The sequence below is a fragment of the Chenopodium album genome, chromosome 8 (genome assembly GCF_948465745.1).
Source record: "Chenopodium album chromosome 8, dcCheAlbu1.1, whole genome shotgun sequence".
Taxonomy (NCBI): domain Eukaryota; kingdom Viridiplantae; phylum Streptophyta; class Magnoliopsida; order Caryophyllales; family Amaranthaceae; genus Chenopodium; species Chenopodium album.
In genome coordinates this window covers 66,192,896-66,208,225 of record NC_137841.1, presented here as the reverse complement: position 1 = coordinate 66,208,225, position 15,330 = coordinate 66,192,896, and the positions used below count along the sequence as shown (strand labels likewise).

Genomic DNA, 15,330 nt, shown 5'->3' with positions numbered 1-15,330 from the left:
TGATTACTCCCTATATTTCAAAGGATCTAATTTGACTTTAGCAATATTCACGCACATTACTTTAACCAATGTTTAATGTTTGTAGTCTAAAACATTGAATTAAGGCATTAAGCATAGGCATGTGAGCACTCGCTAGAATCATATTTAAATATACTCAATTTTTTAATATAAACTTTTTTATCATTTATATGTTTATTCATATATTGATAATTAAACTATTGGTCAAAAACTCAAAATTCTATATTGATAATTGTCTTAGTCAAATTAGGAAGCTTAATTAAGAAATTTTCGAACCAGGGGAGTACAAGTAAAATCTCCTGCATTGTCATTGCGATTTTAGTCACGGTAAGATAGAGACAAAGTGGTACGGAGTATATCTGTAAGCGCCGATTAGTACCAAATTTTCCAGTTACATACTACTCAGAGTAGATATCTCTTTTTGTAAAGGCATATTTCAATAGCCCTGCTTGGGCAACACCAGAAGACGGACAATAGACGGTGAGATGACAATGAGCTCAGTTAGTTGGGTCAGAGGTTACACATTCTCCTGGCTAAAATAGTTCCAACATCGAGGATCAGATCGAATGAGCTAAATTCTAAAGGAGCATTCTACAACATTACTTATAAGGAGCTTGAATTATCAACAGAAGTTAGGGTAGAAAGATTAGGGAAAAGATGGATAGTAATAGAGCTAATCATATCACAAACCAATTTCTGTATAACTAGTTATGTCCAAGTGTCGTATAACATCACATCTCAAAGATTTCATACAAAAACAAATTTACATAATGAAAAGGGACTTACAGTCTATCTACATGTTAAGTTTATCTGGGGTGGGAAGTATCACAATATTGATTGCAATTCTTTCAAATCCTGATCCAACTCTTCAGGCACCTCATTGTTGTCAGGGTTTCGATAGGAATCAGCAATTGCTTTCGATTTATCAAGCACGTCAGTGGGAACTGTTTGGAGGAGGCTGCAAAAAGATCGGAGAAAAATGTAGTTTAACATGCATTACAAATTCATACCCTTCATTCTTCTCTTACAGTATACTTCAGGGTAAATTACACAGTTCAGCGCAAGAGAGGTTTACCTATCCAATGCATTCACAGCAGTGCTAATTTTTTCTTTCATCAACTTGGCTGATGCATCCCCTTCATTTCTTGAAGCGCGTAGGAGCAAAGAATCAAGTTCATCCACAGCTCTTCAAAAGGGAACCACCAGAAACATCACAAACATCCAGAATGGTTGTTAAAATTATGATTAAACATAAATCTGATCTATTGCATGTCTGCTACACCACCTGAATCATAAGCAATGATTTTGACATAGAGACTAAAGTGTATAAATGTTATTCCATACTTCCACCCTATATCATCTAATTCTTTCGAATTTGTAATAGAGCATGACTATAGTGTACCCCATAGACCCAAACCATATACTAGATGGAAAAAGTGACATGCAAAATGAGGTGAAGGTAGAGCATGAGATCTTCATATCCCTCCTAATTTCTTTTAGCTTTAACTTAGAGACAACCTATACAAAATAAACACGAGTTCCAGTGTGCTTTTGAGAGGATTATTGTATTAGATACCTAACAGTACTATTATATCCACCAATCACGCAACCTCCTTGCAAGTTTACACTAATAGAAAATAAAGTTTTGCATCCAATCCACTTCATAAAATAGAAGATTTCTAGATCAAGTTTTTGGAGGTCACAATTCGTTTTCCTATTCAAGGCAAAAGTTTTCAAATCCTACATAACCTATTTATAGCCAAACAACAAGGTTGTAATCTTCAGCTTTCTACAATCTATAAGTTCTAAATTAAAATGGCAATGGCCAGTACCTGAGACATCGATCAACATCATCAGAGGCAGTCTTCCCCCTTCCACCATCAGAGGCATATTCTGCAACCTACATTTCAAAAATGACTTCAAACTCTAGGACCACCAAGAAGTATAAGAAACAGATAGAAATTGAAACGCTAACATGCAGTGTCAAGCAATCAAAACCGTAGTTGTTCCTCTAAAAATTAAATTACCAAGAACAAAAATATCAAATTGATCGCTTCAAGATTTCTAGACAAGACAATGACAGAATAACAAGCAGCTGTTTTTTTTCAAATCTAGTGCTACCTAAAGGAAGATATAGATGGCTGAGTAAATTCTAGCTTACAGCTCGTATATTTGACCGGAATGAAGCAGCAGGACCAGACCGTAGAAATGATCTGTAGAAGGCATATTGAGGCTGATCAACTTCTAGGGCATCTAGGCTTTTCTCTGCATTCAGAGAGAAAAGACAAATGAGTCTCACAGATTGCTCAATCTCAGGGCAAAAATGTGCCTGAAAAATATATGGAATACACTTGTTTAGTTGTAGTTCCTTTCAAAAGCAATTCCAACTTCAAATCTCCAGGAGAAAGTTAAACGCCCACATCCCGACCACATCAACAACATTATGTATATCAAAACGCATATTAGAAATTAAGCTGGAAAGAAAGAGAAGTCACCTATGTCTTTAATTTGCAACTGAGTCAGTATAACTGCAGGCACATAGGTCTCCAAAGGTTCAAGCTTTTTCCTGATTGACATACACTATCAAGTGGTGATACGAATCAACATTCAATCCCAGCTTATATATTCACAACACAACGAAAAGCACTATGGAAAAATGCATCAATATAAGTAGATAAAGGATCCCAGTAGACATTATAGATATCAAAGTTCGGCTAAGATTCAGGAGGAATTGCACATTATTAAGTAGTTAATTCATATCCAGGGAGGAAAGGAACAATATCATCAATCTCAAACACCTATAACTAAAATTTAAGCTTCCCCCTTTGTGGGATTTTTTTTTCAAAACAAATATTTAAAACAATAATCAGACAGAAGATATGATTAGAGGGTGGGAAAAAAAATATATCTCACACCTAACAAAAAGCCCCCTGAAGAACAAAACAGCTTACGAAATCAACGAACAACCAAGCAGTATGCCCCTATTAATCAGTTTCTTATTTGACAAGCAAATATGAGTTGGAGATAATCAACAACAGTGAAGGTTGAGGGAAGGGAAGATAAAATGGATTGCAAGATCTTTCATTCTATAAGTTTATCCTAAATCATTAAATGTTTTTGAACCCCTCCATTACATGTTTGCTATGAAAACACAAATCAGGGTATTAGGTAATAAAATTTGAATGTAATTTGGCACGAGATTACTTACGAGTGGTATTGCAAATCAACAAAGTAAAACACGTGTTTGTAAATGGAGATAAATTGTCTAATACATTCATGTGGTGCAGTTTCTGTCAAATCACACACGAAAACCAAATTTACCCGTCTCCCAATCCATAGCCTACCAAATTGACTACCCAATGCAAGTTTGATCATTTCCACCCCTTCGGCAATTGGCACTCCATCAAAACAAATTACAGGCTTGGAATCAACAAAACCAACAACCACCCAAGCAAAACAACGGTAGATTGCCCTAATTTCAATTTTCAACATGATTAGTAAAACAACTTTCAATTTTGTCAAGTATCCAATAATAATACTTGTATCTACATTCCTTCATCCACATTACACAGTTCAAAAAGGCAGACAAATTATTACTAAATAAAGCTAATCCACAAATTTTCATTATCATTTGGAGAAAAATTATTTAAAAAATCACAAAACACTATATTTTGCACTATACTATAATGAACCCGGTTCCAATTTAGTTGTCACATAACTAGCTCAAATTACAATAACACTATCAACGCGACTATTAATTGTAAACGGATTGAGATAAACTAACCACAAAACAGAAAATATAAACTTAAACAAAGATAAGATTGCCAAAATTCTTACTTTTTCACGTATCTATCAAAGAGACCGCCTGCAATTGAATCTGCAAAATGGGGAAATGAAAATTTTGTTTAAATTTCATATATTGATTAAATCAAACTTAAAATTAAATTAAAAAAGTTAAGAGTGAAAGAGATGACGTCACGTACTGGGAGGAAGAGATGAGAGAGAGTGGAAAAGAAAGAGAGAAATGGAGACCATTCGTCTGCTTTCCTTGGAGTTTTGGGGTGGTAATGCGCACCTTGGCGCACGTTTGTTTCGATTGAATGGGATTGAATTTGAGAAGCAACGGTTGATGCTAACGTGCGCAGTGGTGGCAGTTGCCGCCATTGTTGCAGATGGTGGTGGATCCTTTTACGAGCTTACCCTGGAAGATGATGCTATATTGATATTCGTGGTGATTAAAGAGGGGATATAACTACGAGAACCCGACTTAGAAGCGGCAATCACCAATGACTTGATTCGTTATTTGTAGTCAAATATTTCAATGAAACTTTCATATTATTTGCAACGATTAGACATTTTTTTTTTCTACTTTATGTCAAATCATTGAAAATAATATAAAATGGGGGTATATTAATCGAATCACGATTTGACCTAAATTTATAAGACTTGAGTCCAAGCTTGAACCCAATCTAATATCAACTGAAGGTGAGCTAAACTCAGTCTAGCACAATGACCTAGTTAGCACTTGAAATCAAGTTATAACTAGTGAGAAAACATATTATTAGGTTGCAACCTGATTGAAATTTAAGACAAATACCTAATTTAGGCTCTAAACTATTCACCTTAAAAAAAATAATATTAAGTAAAAATAATTTCAGTTCAGTTAAAAATAAGTTCAGTTTAGTAAAATTAATTTCAGTTCAGTAAAAATAATTTCAGTTTAGTAAAAATAAGTTCAGTTCAGTAAAATTCAGTTTTCTTAAAGAAGAATTATAATAGAAAATCAGTAAAAATAATTTCAGTTAAGCAAAAATAATTTCAGTTCAATAAAATTAATTTAAGTTCAGTAAAAATAATTTAAGTTCAGCAAAAATAATTTTATTTCAGTAAAAACAATTCCAGTTCAGCAAAATTAAGGGTATGTTCTCATTGACTGAACTCAGCTGAACTGAACTGAACTCAGCTGAACTGAACTGAACTGAATTGAGCTGAACTGAACTGAACTGAACTGAACTGAACTGAACTGAGCTGAACTGAACTGAATTTCAACGTAAGAGAACAGGCCCTTAAGGTGGAGAGAACAGGGCCTTAGATTTACATAAAATAAGATTTTAATTCAACCTAATAATACCTGAAATTTTCTTTGTGGACACAGATGTACCAAGCTTGGTACACCCGAATTTTTGATAAAAGGCAAAATGAATATATTGTTATTTTGTAAAGGACATATAGTTGTTTTGTAAAGAACATATAGTTGTTTTACAAAGAACACCCACCTTTTTGTATATCCATATTATTAATAAAGAACATGATAATATTATGTAATAAACATTATTTATATTCACCCACCATAATCTAAAAACAAAATCTAAAGAAAATTTCACAGTAAATAATGAATATTATGTTACAAATAAAAAATATTACACTAAGAATCAAATAACACGAAGATAAAAAAGTACAAATATTATTTTTTTGAGGACAAGTACAAATATTATTTAATAGTGTGTTCTTTATAAAATAGTGTAATGTTCATGTTATTAATATTAAGAGCTTTATGTTCTTTTTTATATCTCTTATGTTCTTTTATCACGTTCATTACATTTTAACAATATGTTCTTTTCAATTTAGGTATATGTGTTATATAATTGTATACCATGTTCTTTTCACCTTAACTAAATGTTATTTCATTTTAACTAAATGTTCTTTACATCTCTATACAATGTTCTTCCCGTTTTTTTTTTTTTTTTAAAATGGATGTACCATGCGCATGACACTGAGTGAATAATACCCAACCTAAAACAAGTATAACTAGATTTTATCCCGATTTAATTTGTTAACAATGATGAGTTAGTAAAATTGTTTTATCATTTTACAGGCTTTAATCATGGTTTAGCAATACATAATAACTTTTTTTTTCCATATAAAGTCCCTCTTAATCAGCAATATTAATAATGCACACTTAAATTATATAAGTTGACTTGAGCTGACTTAACCAGATTTTGTTGATCAAATTCAAAATTGATCCGCCCATCAAGAGTGACCTAACATGATGTTACCATCAGAATTAAACAAACTCATTTTTCTTGCCACAACACCCCACCAAAACTAAACGCCACACAATTCAAACCCAATTTAAACCTAGACAAAATTGACTCAAAACCGTATAAACCTAACTTGCACTTGAAAGGTTAAGCAACCAGACATGATCTAAATAGGATTTGACTCTAAATTTGCAATGCCACTTTGAAGGTTTTTCTATACAATTTTCCTATTCCATCCAAACTTATTTATATTATGATTGGTTTAAAATAAATGAAAATACTGAGTAAGATAAACTAAATATGGCTTAAGATTTAAATGAAACGATATTCATACAGCCCTAGTTAATTTCCGTGATAAACAAGTTTGTTTAAGTTTGTTTATCAAGAACTCCCTTCGTTATTAAATACTTATTCAATTTTTTCATGTGCGGGGTTTTAGAAATACGTAGTATAATTTATGTCGTCCGAAAAAGGAAAAGTGGAACAAATATTTAAAAATGGGGGGTTTAACAATTTTAGGATCAACTTATTACTATTAGTACAATTATTATTGTTAGACCAAAGCTAACGAACGCCCTAAGGGCATTGGATAAGCTAGCTAAAAATATAAAATTAAATTAAAATGAATATTAATTATACTAATCGATACGTGATTTTGTCATGTTTTATCAAATTAATACAATACCATTTTAGACAATATTTTAATTGTTTATCCAATGCCCCGATAACGTTATGGCCCCATAATAAACCCATTAACTTGTATTTTGTCAATAATATGCCCCAATTGTTACGAAAAAGTACATAGTCCAACCGATTTAATATGAAGAGTCGATTTTACAACTCACACTATGTCGGATTGTCGGTGTCAAAACGCAACCCTTCTTATTCCACTTCCCCTGCTTCTGAAAACCCAACTCACAACCTACAATGGTGAAGCAGAGTATTCTATGGCTTACTCTTACTTCTCTTTTCTTGTTCTCAGCGTCTGCTCTTGATACCCAAAGTAACTTCTCTTCTCAATCTTTATTCCATTATTAATTTCTCATCTTTTTTGAGTTATTATTAAAAATGCTTTCTTCTTAGTTTTTCACCATCTTTTCTAATCTCTGCTATTTGTAAATTGAATCTGGGATCTATTTATTTTTCTTGTTTTTTTTTTTTTGTTTAATTTATTTGATTTACTGTTAGATTGTGGATGTTTTTTTTAGCTGGGTTAGAAGTATTGCTGAGATCCTTAATGAACTTATACTGTTTTATTAAATTTCATAATTTTGATGAAATGGGTATGTTGTTAAATGCTAATTTCCTTTCTATAAATACTACCTCGGTTTTGTATTAAATGCAACGATTTGACATAAAGTAGAGAGGAAAAATATCTAATCGTCGATAAAGTAGAGAGGAAAAATATTTAATAGTTGCAAATAATATGAAACGGAGTAGTGAAAAATAAATTAAAGTTTTTTTTAAAAAAAGCTATAAACTTTAGTATTAATCTGTGCTACAGTTCAATAATTATTAGTAGATAATTAAGAAAAATGTTGTGCAAATGATTTTGAAGGATAAAGTCTCAATATCCCTCTATGATAGTATATGCTGTCAAAGTTGGAAAATTTTGGGTAGTTTTGTCAAGGTTTTATGTTTAATTTAAGAAATTTTTAGTTTTAGTGGCTTATTACAAGTTGCTTTACAAATGAACTAATTGCAATTTGCAAATAAAAGTTGAATTTCTTTTGATGGTTTTTCTAGTATACATGTAATTGTAAGGGCCTCGTTTATTTGCCAATGTAGACAGTAGATTAATTATTTTTTCAACATTGAACATTAGGATTGGAGGATTGTGTGGCTTATGGCCTTGAACTGAGTTTAGGGTTTGGAATTATGAAAAATGTCAGTAAGGCAAAATGTTAGTAATTTCAAGCTGTTGTTGGATTGAAGGCGGAAATTGAAAGAAATCACTTGCAAGCATTGAAAGAAATCACTGACAGTGACACCGGTAGGCATTAAGGACCTGAATATTCCTCTTCAAAAGTAAGACTGGTATTGGAGAGAGGCTCGGACTTGGATCAAGAGCTAGTTATCCTAGATAGGCAACTATAATCGTTCCAATTTCCTTTTGACATTCAAGAAAAATGACCGACTTTCTGAAAGATCAAAATGATTGACGTCCTCCCTTTCCAAAAGAAACCTTTTGTTACTGATACAACCTTAATGTTTGAGCCGTTATCATTGTAGGTTCGATTCTTGGATTATGTTTTACTTCTAAGTTCTAGTAATATCTGTATACACTAAATCTATCCCTTTAAACAAGAAAAATAGGAGCAATAGATATGCACAATCTTCCTATGGAGTATGTACCCTACCTCTTGAGTTTATACAAGCATTTCTATTGCCAGAAGTCTTCATATTATGCAGTTGAATTTCGGTGTTTCCCCTTTGTACTACTAAAATTCTTAAACAAATTATTAACAGGTAAAGTGACAAAAAATCCTGCTGACGAGCTTGTACAAATGCTGAATGATAATAGAACTGCACACCATTTATCAGCCCTCTACAGCAATCCTGGGTTGGCATGCATCGCTTTGCAATACATTAAAGCTTATGATGGAGATTGTGGCGACGTAGGTGGACCTAAAGCCAAGAAGCCTGAGGATTCTGCTTTTGCAGAAACATTTGCTCCCAATTGCAACGTGGAGCCTGCATCCCTGACTCAAATTACGGGGCGCTTCCTGGGCTGCGAGTCTAAATATCTTAAGCCTGAAGAAGCATTCTCAGAGATACTAATAAAGGAAAGCAAAAGCCTGAACATTCTCTACAGTAAGAACCACACTGAAGTTGGGGCTGCAGTAAGTGGTTCCGATGGTGGGGGGCCATTTTTCTATTGCGTGCTCTTTAGCAATGGTAAATCTAACAGTAGCTTTGTTCTTGAGAACGGTGAGGCTAAAGTAAGTAGACCGGGTTGTTTCAGTGGTGCCAATGATGAATGTAACAGTGCTGAAGGTAGGTTTCAGGCTTACCATTTGTTGAACTCTATTCTAGGAGTTTTGGCTGTTATTGGATTTGCTTTCGGCATATGATAGTAATTCTTTTGACGTTTGTCCATTTTGATTACACTGATTGGTTTAAGTTGGGGATTTTTTTTTTTTTTTTTTGGGGGGGGGGGGGGGGGGGGAGGGTGAGAGATTGTACTGTCAATTGATCGGAGTATGTTACAAATCACGAAGACAAGAGAACGTAATAATTACATATTATGATTTGAGAAACCCTGATCTATCTCTAACTTCTCCTTCTGCCTTGTCTTTGGCAAAATTCATTATTTATTACGTTAAACTCTAACGATTACTCCTGTAAGGTTCAATCAGTTAAATATATCCGTCCTGTTTTTGGCATTTTTTTTCCAAGGAGCAAGAACATCTAAGGCGTCACCTGGAATGCTATTTTAATGGCTATGTGGTTGTCTGATTAATATTTTTATTTGGAAAGAAAAACAGTTTTGTATACAATAGCTTTGGGTGTGAAACCATAAGAATCAAGAACACCATGATTCCTAGCTCTAGTTCGGTTGCAGCACAAAATGCCACAACCCCTTCCCAAAGCACTAAAGAGCTAGCCAATGAAAGACTGAGAGCTTCTTGAACTAGTATGTACATAGAAAAATAAAAATCATAATCAACTACAGCCCCTACTCGCCTTCCTCGGGAGGGAGTTAGTAACATAGTAAGATACACACTTCATAAGCTATAGTATTAGAGTAAGCCCAGATACAAGAAACATAAGAACTCACTGAATCATGCTGCCCTTGAATAACATACGACGACTAATAACATTTGAACAAATATGAAGCTGATAACTACATTAGAAAAGAAAAAAAAAAAGAAATAAAAAAGAATCTCCTTTTACTAGGAAGCAATTTCATGACTTGTACTTCAAAACTAGAAGAAGAATGGTAAGGATGAGTATTATCCCACCCGAAGAACCCCCAACTCTGTGAATCCAGTAAGGATCGAACCTGTTCTGATCTAGGTAGCAGGAGACAGATATGGCCAAAATCACAACCAGGAGCAGGAGAGGCAGGAGAAACGCTAAGTTGAATGTTTCTTCTTCTTCTTCTAGTTCACTCTCGGTTCTTCGATCGATATATAGAGGAGAGATCACAGCCACTATGGTGAAGATGATAGCTAGAAGTCTCTCATATGAAGAAGACCTGCTGCTTCTGCTTACAGCAGTTGTAGTCTCCATATTCAGAAATGCTAGTATTTTTTTTTTCTTCTGTGAAAGCCACCCCTCAAAGTTGGGAATATATGCTCATGTTGTGCTACCTTAATAGTGGGCATCAGAAGCAGTACATCAGGAAATTGCTATCTTATTGCTTAAAGCTTAAAACTCCTTTACAAAAGGAAAGGGTAGAATATTTGTGCAATTCTAATGAAATTATATACTCGTATTATAATTTAGTATATGCATGGTAAGATTTGGCACCTGACTATACCAGGCCCATCTCGACTCTCGACCGTGAAACAAGAGTACAGGCAGGCCCAACACCATAGGCCACGGCCTACAGGCCTCCTCCGCTGTCCCCATCAGATAAAGAGGACACAGACTTGAGTCTACATAGCTTTTTAGTGGAAGAACCCTTCCAGAGTATTGTATTCTTTAGAGCTTATTCAAGAAGATTGAATTAGCAGTCAGCAGGTTTGACACAGTTTTCAAATATTCATGGCTTTAGATTGGAATCAGATTCCTGCCTGCTCTATCTAGCACTTTCACAGACCACTGTTTAGCGCATATAGGTCTAATACTGTTACCAGAGAACATACCATAGCTAGCTAGCTCAGTCAATGTGTTGATAGAAGAATGCAAAAACAGTTTGAGAGAAATTGAAATTACAGGTAAAATTACTTGACTATAAAGATATCTAGTGCGCGTAATATACAGAAAAAACTAGTACGGAATTTAATCTTGCAAAATGCAAAACTAAATTTAAAATTCCACCAAATGCCGCAAAATTACACCAAAAGAGCTTCTCATCAAGCAGAACTCTACAGATGCTTGCCATAAGTACCATCTTAGTAGATATAGGTGGCTGTGGAAAATTGTACCATGGATTAATTGGGACGATCAGAAGGACTCAAACTCTTACTCTGAATTCTTCTCTGCCACTTCTTCTGTGAGGCGGTAAGATCTGATAACCCTGGCTGGTTAGATACTTCTTGAGAACCCATGGCTGGTGGAAGTTCAGCAGGAAGTGCAGCAGCTGCACTTGTAAAGGCATTCAGAACAAGGAATGCTAATATGGGAGACAAATCCAAGGTTCCTCCGATTGGTGGGATAAGTCCACGAAATATGTTTAAGTATGGGTCACACAGGGTGCTGAGAATCAAGAATTAGTGGTTAATTATGTTAGCTAAGATAACTATAAAAAAATAATAATAATAATAAATAAATAAAAAATATACCGAAATCATACTACACATATCATAGCAGGCATACCTGAGGGGACTAACAATTTGGGGGGGAGCACTTGGGAACCATGTCAAAACAAGCCTGACAACTAACAATGTATTGTAGATATTCAGAAAGTTCGAAATGCCATTTGCAACCACTAATCCTGCAACTGAGTCACCAGGTAAAACAGCGGCAAAGTTGTGACTTGACAGAGAATTTAGATTCCCATGGCTTCTCCAGTGAACCTGAAACATAGAGTTCAGTTGATCATTTTGAATAAAGGGTAAATCTTAAGCCTACAAGTTTCAAACCCAAAGCCTCAAAACTCCCAAATTGTCACAAAACTCCCAAATTGTTACCAAATCCTTAACCTATGTTATGAATGATGCCAGATATCCAATTCCCTCCCCTCCCTTACCTTCTTCAAGACCATTCAAAGTTAATGAAAAGCTGCACCTTTAGAGCTGCATAGAAATTACACCAATAAGGTTGCTCTTTTTACCCCATGTAACGAACAGCTTTGAAAGAAGTGGATGTAACAATTTATTTCAAGAATATAACCTTACACTTCAGAGTCCAATTAGCAGAGCCAGAACACGAAAATAAGAAGTGGAGGGCCATTAAATAGAAAGGAAACTGTCTGCATTGGCCAATCACTGCTTCTTTCTTTGTAAACTGTGCCTTGAATGACTCCTGAAGGCCAAGGAGATTTGGTTCATGCAGCCAACTCCATCCTTTTGAGAAAAAGGCTTTGGTTTTGTTGTTTTTGTGATAGAAAATCAACACAACAACAATGACAACTGCATCTATATTGTATCTTCTTGTTGAAGGGGGTCAGAAATAGAAGGACAAAGCCCTGCCCCTAAGTCCCTAACTCTATTAATTGGGGGGGAGTCAGCCAATGAGAGTACACAGATTTATAATTCTTGGCCCCAATCTAACTTGACTTTGACATTGTAAAAGGCTGAAAGCATAGCTTCCCATAACAGTTCCAGTTTCCTTTCCCCGAGGACTTTTTACAAGATACGGATTAAATTTGCGAACTTATTTGATTTTCCTATACTGTAACCATGATCTAATAGACTAATAGAGAATATTTAAAGTGCTTATGACTTTTGTTCGATTCACTTCCAGGAGTACTACTACAATCAAAAGAGTATTAATGTATTATTTTGATTCTATTAGAATTCAAGTTTTGATAATACACCCAGCTTATATTACTTTTTTTCTCAGATATTCTTTCAGATTATTGCACCATAGTTGTACGACTAGTACCCTTGTCACTGTTGGAAGAACACTATGATGCTAATTTTAATTTTTTATATAGTAGACACAAGGGGGTGTTACTCTTATACATAAGAAGTGCTAAGGACAAAAAGCTTATGCCCTAGAGCTATCACGAAGCAAATTATCTACTGGTATAAGAAGCCAAGATAAGAACTATATCAAAAAGAAACCAAAGGAGCGTCAGCGTCACCCATATCAGGACTAAAAGTTCATGCCTTCAAGCTATGAAGCAATATATATACAGGATTATAATGAAAAGAAAAAAAAATCAAAATCAATCAAAGGATCCTGCTTAACTCCAGCAGTAAAAGCATAATTTAAGGAACTTGAACATTCATAGGGAAGCTTCCAAAGTTAATTCCTCAAAAATCTGTTTGGTTTCTTAGTTTCCAAATGCACCACCTAATTGCCAACTAAATCATCTTCCACACTTCACCCAAGAATGCGATAATTCAGCACTTTTTTCCTTCAACCTTTACTAAAATCAGGATAGAGTATAAGTTTGCATAAACCGATGAAAAGCGCATTAGCACGCTGAAGAAACATAATTTTTTTTGTTCACATCAATTCATCCTCATTCTCTTCAAGAAAGTCGGGAGTGTCCTGAGGGAGGAGCAATCAATCCTATGACATTGAACCACTTGACCAATCGTTCTCAAAATTTCGCCAACAAACTCTTTATCCTAGGTTCCCAACAATTGCCAATTGCTTCACTAAAACATAAACATTTCAAAATCTCATTTACCTCTATCAAAGATTCTTAAAACACATTGTACCCAACTAACTAACAGAAATATTTCGTACATTTTAAGGCAATTCAAAGACATTTTCCACTAGAACCCACTCAGGAAAATCTAATCTTTGCACTCACCTACAGTTTACATTAAATCTGCTAAACACACAATTGTTAGCCCCTTAAGGAGAAATGGAAAATACGAGCTGAGCCGCGGTACATGAAACATTTTTAACTGCAAACAGCGGATTCTATATAAATGTTAGGTTTTTTGTATATGTAAGTTCACTCATTAACAATCTTCCTCAAAAAAAAAAAAAAAAAAAGACTATGAATCAAATTCAGGAAAAACAAAATAAACCCACCAAGGAATAACATTCAATTAATCAATATGAATAGAATAATCAATCAAAAACAAACAAAAATTGCAGAAAATTAATCATAACTAACATACACACAATCTAAAATAAAAATTAGAGACAGCATTGATTTTACCTGAGAGAAATTCTGGAGATGGGAAGAGAGTTTGAGGAGATTGTTGAAAAGGGGGTTCTGGGAAGCAGAAAAGTGAAGAAATTGGAGGAATTTATCGGCATTTGAAGCGATTGTTTTGTGGAAATTGTGAAAAATTTCAACTGGAGAAAATGCAAGAACTGCAGTTGAAGTGGGTTTGAAGAAGAATTGTTGAGGACTGAAAGATGGTGAGATAATTGGGAAAATTGACAATGGGTTGGGTAACTCGCATTTGGTGATCTTCTCTGCTGGATTTGAAGAAGCCATGTTGTTTGATTTTGAGTCACACTCTCTTCCCTCACTCGGTCACTCCTTGTTTAAGACATGCGGAGGTGGGTGATGATAAACGGATAGGCTTCGGCTTCGTGAATAGATACACTCCGGTGTATATAAAAACTAAAAATTGTGGATAAATGTAAAAATGATAGATAAATTAAAAAAATAAAAATAATAATTTCAACTTTAATCAATTTTAGTAAAATAATTCTAACTTTGGATTATAGTGGAATAATTTGAACTTTTGTGGATTTTTTTTTTCTTCAATCCCTTACCGGTCAACAAAAGTCAATGACCTATTATATCAAGTCATTTGACACGTGTCAAGCCCGCCCTTATTGGTCCAAAATATTTTAAATAATTAAAAACAAAAAATAAAAAACAAAATATTCAAAAATCACTAATCAGTCTCCCCTTCCCCCACCGGCCCACCCTATCCACCACCCCACTGCCAGCATGCCCGCCCCTTTATTGCCAATCAGCCGTGTGAAACAATCTCCATTGCGTCGTCGTCTTCCTCCCTCATTAAACACCCCCCATGCCCCACAAAACCACCACCCTGATACCCGAATCCACCAATGAAACCCCTCACCGCCCCATTCTCGCAGGCAAGCCGCGTGAAACCCCTCCACCACGTCGCTGTCTTCCTTCCTCCCCGAAACCCTAAGCATTCCCCCACGAAACCACCGATGAAACCTATAACACCCCAATAATTCTCCCTTTTCCAAACCACTTACTTTAAATAAAAATAGAGGAGAACCATTGACATGTTACCGCCACGTGTTAAAACGTTAAGGCTTTATCAAAGTATTGCAGCGGAAATCCAACTTAAATCTTAAAATAATATAATTTAGAAAACCAATAAGTCAAAGCTTACAAATTGGAACCATAAAGGCCCTTATTTAAAACCAAACCAATAATCAAAGTCCCAAAACATAATTAAAGTAGTAAAACATAAATAAATACAACACAAAGAATGAATACTCTCAATCACACCAATCCCTTGACAATACGTATGTC

General features: G+C 34.7%; 3 protein-coding genes across 4 annotated transcripts; 1 reads left to right on the top strand and 2 right to left on the bottom strand.

The window, feature by feature from the left end:
- Positions 1-698: 698 nt before the first annotated feature.
- LOC145556306 (uncharacterized) lies at positions 699-4,271 on the bottom strand. Of its 2 annotated transcripts, XM_081617957.1 has the most exons (7): positions 4,002-4,271; positions 3,856-3,895; positions 2,514-2,584; positions 2,180-2,283; positions 1,851-1,918; positions 1,094-1,204; positions 699-976 (listed from the first exon to the last, which is right to left on the bottom strand). In XM_081617957.1, the coding sequence occupies exons 1-7, from the start codon at positions 4,180-4,182 to the stop codon at positions 844-846; spliced, it is 708 nt and encodes a 235-aa protein (XP_081474083.1). In that variant the 5' UTR covers positions 4,183-4,271; the 3' UTR covers positions 699-843. The 2 variants fall into 2 exon arrangements, with proteins under 2 accessions (XP_081474083.1, XP_081474084.1); XM_081617958.1 differs by lacking the exon at positions 4,002-4,271 and having other exon boundaries at positions 2,514-2,598; positions 3,856-3,881.
- A 2,635-nt stretch (positions 4,272-6,906) lies between these two features.
- On the top strand, positions 6,907-9,187 carry LOC145556304 (uncharacterized). The gene is made up of 2 exons (XM_081617956.1): positions 6,907-7,062; positions 8,529-9,187. The coding sequence occupies exons 1-2, from the start codon at positions 6,987-6,989 to the stop codon at positions 9,131-9,133; spliced, it is 681 nt and encodes a 226-aa protein (XP_081474082.1). The 5' UTR covers positions 6,907-6,986; the 3' UTR covers positions 9,134-9,187.
- Positions 9,188-10,879: 1,692 nt separating this feature from the next.
- Positions 10,880-14,399, bottom strand: LOC145642035 (ylmG homolog protein 2, chloroplastic-like). Its single transcript, XM_081693106.1, has 3 exons — positions 14,017-14,399; positions 11,547-11,746; positions 10,880-11,426 (listed from the first exon to the last, which is right to left on the bottom strand). The coding sequence occupies exons 1-3, from the start codon at positions 14,299-14,301 to the stop codon at positions 11,162-11,164; spliced, it is 750 nt and encodes a 249-aa protein (XP_081549232.1). The 5' UTR covers positions 14,302-14,399; the 3' UTR covers positions 10,880-11,161.
- Between the last annotated feature and the right edge of the window lie 931 nt (positions 14,400-15,330).

Bases quoted from the DNA above. Each gene is read 5' to 3' on its own strand.
- LOC145556304 (XM_081617956.1), top strand. From the start codon at position 6,987: ATGGTGAAGCAGAGTATTCTATGGCTTACTCTTACTTCTCTTTTCTTG. The intron at 7,063-8,528 runs GTAACTTCTCTT...AATTATTAACAG, and splicing joins GTCTGCTCTTGATACCCAAA to GTAAAGTGACAAAAAATCCT.
- LOC145556306 (XM_081617957.1), bottom strand. From the start codon at position 4,182: ATGGCGGCAACTGCCACCACTGCGCACGTTAGCATCAACCGTTGCTTC. The intron at 2,585-3,855 runs GTAAGAATTTTG...TATGTCAATCAG, and splicing joins TTTGATAGATACGTGAAAAA to GAAAAAGCTTGAACCTTTGG. The intron at 977-1,093 runs GTAAACCTCTCT...ATCTTTTTGCAG, and splicing joins GCTGTGAATGCATTGGATAG to CCTCCTCCAAACAGTTCCCA.
- LOC145642035 (XM_081693106.1), bottom strand. From the start codon at position 14,301: ATGGCTTCTTCAAATCCAGCAGAGAAGATCACCAAATGCGAGTTACCC. The intron at 11,747-14,016 runs GTAAAATCAATG...TCTATGTTTCAG, and splicing joins ATCTCCAGAATTTCTCTCAG to GTTCACTGGAGAAGCCATGG. The intron at 11,427-11,546 runs GTATGCCTGCTA...CTTGATTCTCAG, and splicing joins CAAATTGTTAGTCCCCTCAG to CACCCTGTGTGACCCATACT.